Consider the following 7,680-nt stretch of genomic DNA (forward strand, 5'->3'; position numbering starts at 1 on the left):
CAATTATATTAGCAGAGCTGTTTATTAAATGAGAACAAAACAACATTAATGTTATGACACAGCTTTTTATCATGCAGGTGCAAAAATAATGAATCGCCATAAAGGAAAGTGTCTAATGGAAATCAACATCACAGAAACCTTTGATATGGGTTTATTTCTTCTTAGGATTTGTGTGTCATGCACAAGTATGCTGTATATCAGAGGATATAGGAAAGCCATGATAAGGAACTCCTGCATCTCCAAGGATTTACATACCAAACTGCTTGAGCTATAGCAATTACATGAAACATAACTACAATAGAAAATAAAAAGGTTAGGTAAAAGCATACCATATACATTTGTGTTGTGTTGTGTGTGTGTGTGTCTATGTCTGGGCAGGTATTACTATCAATGTGCAGACAAAATTTGAGAAAATGTCCCCATAAAGATAGTAACTCCCGAAAAAACGACGTTGTGGGGACGTCCCCACTTTGTAAAACACGTTTTTAAGAACTAAATATGCCTTCACAAAATAAAAAAATAAATTGCCAAAATATTTAGTTTGTTGTCGACTTTCATCCTGTGTGGAGTTTTGTCTGACTGGAGTTAGTAAATAAAGATATAGTGAGAGTCAATGAGAAGTCCCTACAAATATAGAAATGCAAACATGTGTGTGTGTGTGTGTGTGTGTCTGTGTGTGTGTGTGTGAGAGAGAGTGTGTGTGTGTGTGTGTGTCTGTCTGTGTGTGTGTGTGTGAGAGAGAGTGTGTGTCTGTGAATCTAGCAACACAAAACAAAATCCAACGTTTATCCACTCATTTTTCGGACTCCCTTGCTGGTAAGTATTTGCATTTGGTTTTGAAAGTCCAGTTGTTTTTGTATAGGCAGCAGGGTTATTCACGCGCCCCAAGCAGATTAGTGACGCAGGGGCTGCCCTGTAAGGTATTCAGGAGAGCGGGGCAGCACTGAGCTATTGTTCAGTGGCTTGCAGGCTGGGTATAAAGGCTCTGAAACTGATCCCCGTCTCATCTGCACTCTCAGAGGGACTGTGGTGTGGCTGTGCTGTCCTATCCAGACTAAGCCAACTGGACTGGGCTGCTTCCTCCTGCATGACTGCACTGTGAGGTACAGGAGCACCACACATTGTCATTTCATTTTCATTTTCACTAAAAGACTCTATTTTTGTCTGTGTCTTCTGTAAGTATAATTGTAATTCAGTGATACTTGATTGATGCAGCAACATTAGACACTGCTAAATGAATAACAATATGTTACAGTTGTATGAACTCTAATTGACTCTAATGTAATGTTGTTATAGCTTTGTGTGCAGCTGCATGTCCTGTGATCTACTGTCCAGATCTTTTATCCTGATGAAATTCTACTTGTATATATATTACTACATGAATAATTACTGTAGCACTATATACTTCATTGCTATGTACAATACCAGCCAATAGACCTTAGCATGCTTTGAACCATGCAGCATACACATGGAACACTGAATAATAGTTGAACTTAGTATCGTAAAATGCATACACAGATTAAAGTGCTGGAACTAATTCAAGATCTGAAGTAATTATTAGTAAGAACGCAGGTTAATTCATTGATTTGCTATATATTTGTAATAAATTTTTTTTTTTTTTGTAAAATTCCAATAAATTGGATTTTACTCCCTTATAAAAGCTTACCACAGTAAATTTGTTTTACAAAAAATAAATGTTTTACCCATGCTTGACCAATGGTTATACTATGCATTTATTATTATTATTATTATTATTATTATTATTATTATTATTTATTTCTTAGCAGATGCCCTTATCCAGGGCGACTTACAATCGTAAGCAAAAACATTTCAAGCATTACAATACAAGTAATACAATAAGAGCAAGCAATACAATAACTTTTGTTCAAGTAAAGTACAAGTTTGACAAACCACAATTCAATAATACAGCAGGTAATAGTGATAGTTACATCAGGATATGATTAAATAGTGATAGTTACATCAGGATGTGAGTAAATACAAAGTACTACAGGTTAAAAACTCGGCAGATTACAGTATTCTCAAGTACAGGATTAAATGCAGTAAAATAGGGGCTGATAAGAGCAAAATAAAGCACATTTACATGAAGGGTGATAGTGTCCCAGGATACAAACAGAGGAGTTCTACAGGTGCTGTTTGAAGAGGTGAGTCTTAAGGAGGCGCCGGAATGTGGTCAGGGACTGGGCAGTCCTGACATCTGTAGGAAGGTCATTCCACCACTGCGGAGCAAGGGTGGAGAAGGAGCGGGCTCTGGAGGCAGGGGAGCGTAGCGGTGGTACCATAACTATAGTTAACTATACCTCCCAGGGCTTTACCATGCTTTTACTGTGGGGACATTTTAACAGACTAATAGCTTTAAAGTCAAGTGGTGATTTTCAGATGAGTTTATCTCAGTTAATAACTAAGGGCTGGATTTGATTCCCTAAAGAATATTTCATGTGCGCATGTAGAAATCTTCCTCTGTTGCAATCTCACACAGCTTCTTTAACCCTGGAATTCGATCATCTTGCAGATCACGAAGGGGCGCCTAAGCAGCTGCACTCAGTAGTGTGTCAGCATGTTATGTTTATATTCATTTGGTTTGTGTTACCTTGTGTTGTAGCAGTATGCTGACAGCTGCAGTTAGATTTTCCCTGTAACAGCCTTGCTGTAATTATAGCATTCAACACCGGGTGGCACTGTTTGCAATGCACTAATTAGCCTGCTTAGGGTTTTTAATATTTTTTTTTTTTAATTGACTTTATTTATGCAGAGCATGTATCTGTAGAAAAACTTAATGATAAATAAAGCAGTAGAAATATATGGGATAATGGGGTCTACTGAACTTGAAGGGTGTTTTGCCTACACAATTGATTATGCTCATAGATCTATTAATAGCCAGCATTATGAAGCACTTGAATATTCTTAGCTGTAGCTAAGATACACAGCACATAGGGAAGGGGGGTTGCGTGTTTCTTATGTGTAGAAGGTTGCAGGTTCAAACCCAACACACGTTTGTTCTGACAAAATAAACAAACCAACAACAGTTAATAGTTCTTTTTTTTCTTTTTTTTTTTTTTTACAGCCTCATCCGAACACAGAAATGTTTCTTTCCCAAAGATCATTCCCAGCTTTGGTGGTCATGGTCATCGCTCTTACAGCATTTGCAAAATCCCAGGAAGTGGAAAAGTGAGTAAGCAGAGCAGCATGTGAGAACCACAGCGCTGCTTTCCACCTGTATTCCCTCATGGAAGGAAAATATATTTTGTAAAGATATCGACGTACAATATATTGTCATTTTACTCTTAAGGTTTTTAATATTCTTGAATATGTATTTATTTTGCATTTGTATAACTACTAACTACTTTAAAAGTATTCACGTAAAAAAAACAAATATTAAGAGTATGATATATATATTCTACAATACATATATTCTATAATACATTTTGTAATCTTCAATATATTTAAATATATTCATTAATATATGACATTATATTTCTCAATATATTTAAATATATTTTCATTCCGTAAGGGCTGTCAGGACTCTGCAGTCCAGCAAAATTGTTTTTTAATAGCAGTTTCATTTCGGGTACCTTCAGCCTTGATCAAAAGGGCCAAAGAGTCAATGTTCTGCCGCAGTTCAACTCTGGAGCAACTTGATCCTCATCATAAACCATAGCTAGCTTCGAAGTGCCTAAGCATTGCAGTGGCAATGCTATATACTTGTAGACACCAATTTAAATGATTTTAATGCATCCTATATTCGTGTTTTTAAACGTTTGAAACCCCGGGCTATTAGTCTGTTGCTTTGAGTAATTGAAGCTGTAAAAAGACGCATGTCTCTGTGTGTGTAGTACCCACTAGATTCAACTAGAGGGGGCTCAATAATCCAGGGAAGGTTTTAAATGTGGTTAATAAGTTGAAGTACAAGTACCTGTACTATAAGCATGTTCTGAACAAGCTGTTCTCTGACTCGTGATAGAGAATGCACTGCACCATTTGAGAATGCACTGCACCATTTGAGAATGCACGGCACCAATTGGCGTAAGCATGTCTCAAGCTCCCTGGTTGATCGTCCTGGTCATTTCATTGAGGAAAGCTCTCCTCACAATTGTCACCTTCCTCTGCGTTCTGCCCCCTGGTGACAGGAAAGTGTACAAAACAGGGCGAGATGGCGATTCCAGACTGTAAATTATAAAATATAAACTGCTGTCTCTGAGAAAGCATCTCAAGCATGCTGTCAGATTCAGGGCTAGAGATAAGAATGCATAAACTACCACGCACATTTATCGGGTAAACTTGAACAGTGTAGTTATGTGCATCATCATTACATATATGCTTTGTTTTCCCTGCATCCCTGCTCAATTTGCGCCCCTGTGTTTCCCTTCAGTAAACGAGCAGTGACTGAACACCAGTTCATGCACGACAAAGGGAGAGCCATGCAGAGTCTGAAGCGCTTGATCTGGCTGTCCAGCGCCATGGGAGCGGTGCACACAGTCGGCAGGCGCGACATCTCCAGCGCAGACCCCGTCTGGGATGGGCAGGGGTCCCCCAGCGTCCGCGCCAGCAGAGCGGAGACCATCAGGCAGCTGCTGACACTCCTGCTCGCAGAGGAGCCGATGAGCGACACCCCGCCGGCGCTGAGAGCCGCGCTGAATAGAAATAACAACCCTCAGGACTCAGAGCGCGACTACCTCAAGAAATAGAACTTCCATTGATTACGTAACTGATTCATCCATCAGTTGATTGATTCATTTGTTGGTTTATCTGTGTTTGTTTTTTCCAGAAAAGGACAAAAATGTGCATTATTTTCATTCTGTACCAACAACATTTCTATCTATCTGACTAGCTCTATCTATCTATCTAGATTCGTGGTTTTAATTACGAACCCTGTATCGTCTTGTTGTGTTCATCTGTCGTTGTGTAAATATTTTATAACACAGAGGTCCTCTCGGTTTCTCTCGCTGTCGTTTAGCTCTGTTGAAAAGTGAGCCTGCCGAAGGTGTTCAGTCCAATAAAAATAAATCAAATGATCTTGTGTTACTTTTCTGTGGCTTTTTATGACTGGTAATCTCATCGTGATCTTTATCTGAGTGTTTCTAAATTTACTGCATAGTACTGCAAGCTTAGTGGATAACAGACTTAATTCTGGTAATTTGCGGTGTTTTTGCGGAAAAAAAACAGGCAATGCAAACACCGAATCTGTTATTCTGTGTCTTCGAGATAATCAGGATAAAAGAAATCAAATAAACGCAGCACATTTTTTACTCGGAAATCGGGAGCTATTTTTAGGCAGTGAATGAAGACTCAGTGGAGCAGGCTTCCCACAGACTCAGCGCTCCTACGTGTGCTTGTTTTGTTCCGAGGTGTACAGGATGTTCTGTTCTGCGTTCCCTTCCTGGCAACGCATTCCTCGTTTAGTCTGACAGCCGCGGCTGTACGAGTCAGTGCGAGTGAGTGTGTGAATGGCTGGACACACTGTCCAATGGGATCAGTACTAGCGACGCGATTTTTCAGTCGCATAGGGCAGTCAGTTGTGCTTTGCGATGCGATTTTATAGGATCGGTTGATCGATCACAAAGTTTAAAAATGATTCACTCGCATCGGGTATGTTATTACCCATTCGCAAGTCTCAAAGTCAGCAACCAATGATTTCACCGCGTTCAGTCATATGACTAGAGACAGACACACACACACACTCTCTATTAATACACACACACGCACGCACGCACGCACATTCACACACACACACACTGTATTCTATAAATATTTAGTCTAATAGTTAAAAAGTGCAATGCTTATGGGGCTGTCAGGTCTTGTTTTCAAAAGATATTGGCACGGACATGTGTGTGTGTGTGTGTGTGTGTGTGTGTGAGAGAGAGAGAGAGAGAGAGAGAGAGAGAGAGAGAGAGAGAGAGAGAGAGAGCAGTAACCTGGGGAAGGTATTCTGCAGTATCATTAACGCACGGATACTGGCCTTCCTTACCGAACACAATGTCCTGAGTAAGAGTCAAATTGGATTCCTACCAAATCACCGCACAACAGATCATAACAGATCACCCTAATAAACAAACACGTACACCAAAAAAATAAAGGCAACATTTTCGCCTGCTTCATTGACTTTAAAAAAGCATTTGATTCTATTTGGCATGAAGGTTTATATTACAGAATTCTTCAAAGTGGTGTAGGGGGTAAGATCTATGATATAATAAAATCAATGTACACAGAAAACAAATGTGCAGTCAAAATTGGCAACAAAAGAACTGATTTCTTCACTCAGGGGCGGGGGGTGAGGCATGTATGTAGGCATGTATGTATTATTTAAATACTTATTGTCCTGATACATGTTTATTGTTAGTAGTGATATGTTTTTTTTTTTTTTTTTTTTTTTTTTACTGTACTTTATAAATCAGTTTGTTTATTTATTTATATATATATATATATATATATATATATATATATATATATATATATATATATATATATATATATTCATGGTGCATTGTATATTTACATGTATGTATTGTATAATTGCTTTGGCAACACCTGCTGTTGTAAGTCATGCCAATAAAGCTCCATTGAATTGAAAATTGAATTGAATTGAGAGAGAGAGAGAGAGAGAGAGAGAGAGAGAGAGAGAGAGAGAGAGTTGATACAGAGAATATATGCATGTCTCTAGTCATATGTGGGTTTCACGATCACGCCGCCATCTAGCTAGCATTGTAGATAATATTGTCATAGCCTTATGTTTTCGCCTATTGACATTGATTTGCCTCATTGCCGCTGTACTTAATGCATCCAGAGCAGGTCAAACATCAGGGCAAAAACACAAATTGTGCGTCCCTCCCTGCGATTTCAATCGGGCAGCGTGTGAAGCGTAAAGGGAAGGCTGTGATATACTCACCGCTGCATAGCCTACTTTTACATTAATTGACCTGGAAGTGTACGGGGGATTGTTTCGCGCTACAATATCCTGCAAAATATAACAAGACTATTATGTTGTATTATCGTTCAATGCATGTAGGCCTATTTTAAGAACATACAACCAGACTCAGTTCAGAGCACTACCACTATTACAGAAACAACGCATGCAGACAGAACATTTCTGACAAGACGCATTGGAGTTGTACACCCAGCTGCCCAGGACACGGACCATGCAAAAACAGCCAGCTTCCAGTCAGAAGGCAGACTGATTCATTCTGTCTGTGGTGGGAACGCGAACTATGATGTTCTAATAGCGTCATCATTTTTTGGCAGCGCTTCCACTTTTGAGGCGCAATTTATATTTCCATTGCTTTGTCATAACAAGGAAATGTCTTGATTAATCGACAAGGAAATTAACAAAGGACCTGGTTACCAACAGAGGAATAAATAACAATGTAACAAATGAATCTTGGAGCTTCCCGCCCTAACGTACCTTGAACACACATTGGTGAATGTCTATTTGATGGCTACACTGGTATTAACTACAGCCTCTCTCTCAGTCAAAGCAAACTCGGCCTTGACGTCAAAGCCGTCAAAGGGCTTCCTTATCAGGGACCAGATGTGCTCCATTGGGGTTCACACACAGAGAACAAGGCACTTGTGGAGCTCACACAGTTTGGCGTACTCTTACTTCGTGACATGTTTGTTTGAAATAAGGGGCTACACCCTCACCCTAACCTTCACTAACATGAACAGTAA

At 39.4% G+C, this 7,680-nt stretch overlaps 1 protein-coding gene across 2 annotated transcripts; it reads left to right on the forward strand.

Moving 5' to 3' along the window:
* The first annotated feature begins 767 nt into the window (after positions 1-767).
* On the forward strand, positions 768-5,159 carry LOC117429942 (parathyroid hormone 4-like). 2 transcript variants are annotated; one of them, XM_034049912.3, is made up of 3 exons: positions 768-1,103; positions 3,083-3,186; positions 4,388-5,159. In XM_034049912.3, the coding sequence occupies exons 2-3, from the start codon at positions 3,101-3,103 to the stop codon at positions 4,701-4,703; spliced, it is 402 nt and encodes a 133-aa protein (XP_033905803.3). In that variant the 5' UTR covers positions 768-1,103; positions 3,083-3,100; the 3' UTR covers positions 4,704-5,159. The 2 variants fall into 2 exon arrangements, with proteins under 2 accessions (XP_033905803.3, XP_058859804.1); XM_059003821.1 differs by lacking the exons at positions 768-1,103; positions 3,083-3,186 and adding an exon at positions 3,903-4,290.
* Positions 5,160-7,680: the final 2,521 nt, after the last annotated feature.

This window comes from Acipenser ruthenus, chromosome 29 (assembly GCF_902713425.1).
Source record: "Acipenser ruthenus chromosome 29, fAciRut3.2 maternal haplotype, whole genome shotgun sequence".
In the NCBI taxonomy this organism is placed as follows: domain Eukaryota; kingdom Metazoa; phylum Chordata; class Actinopteri; order Acipenseriformes; family Acipenseridae; genus Acipenser; species Acipenser ruthenus.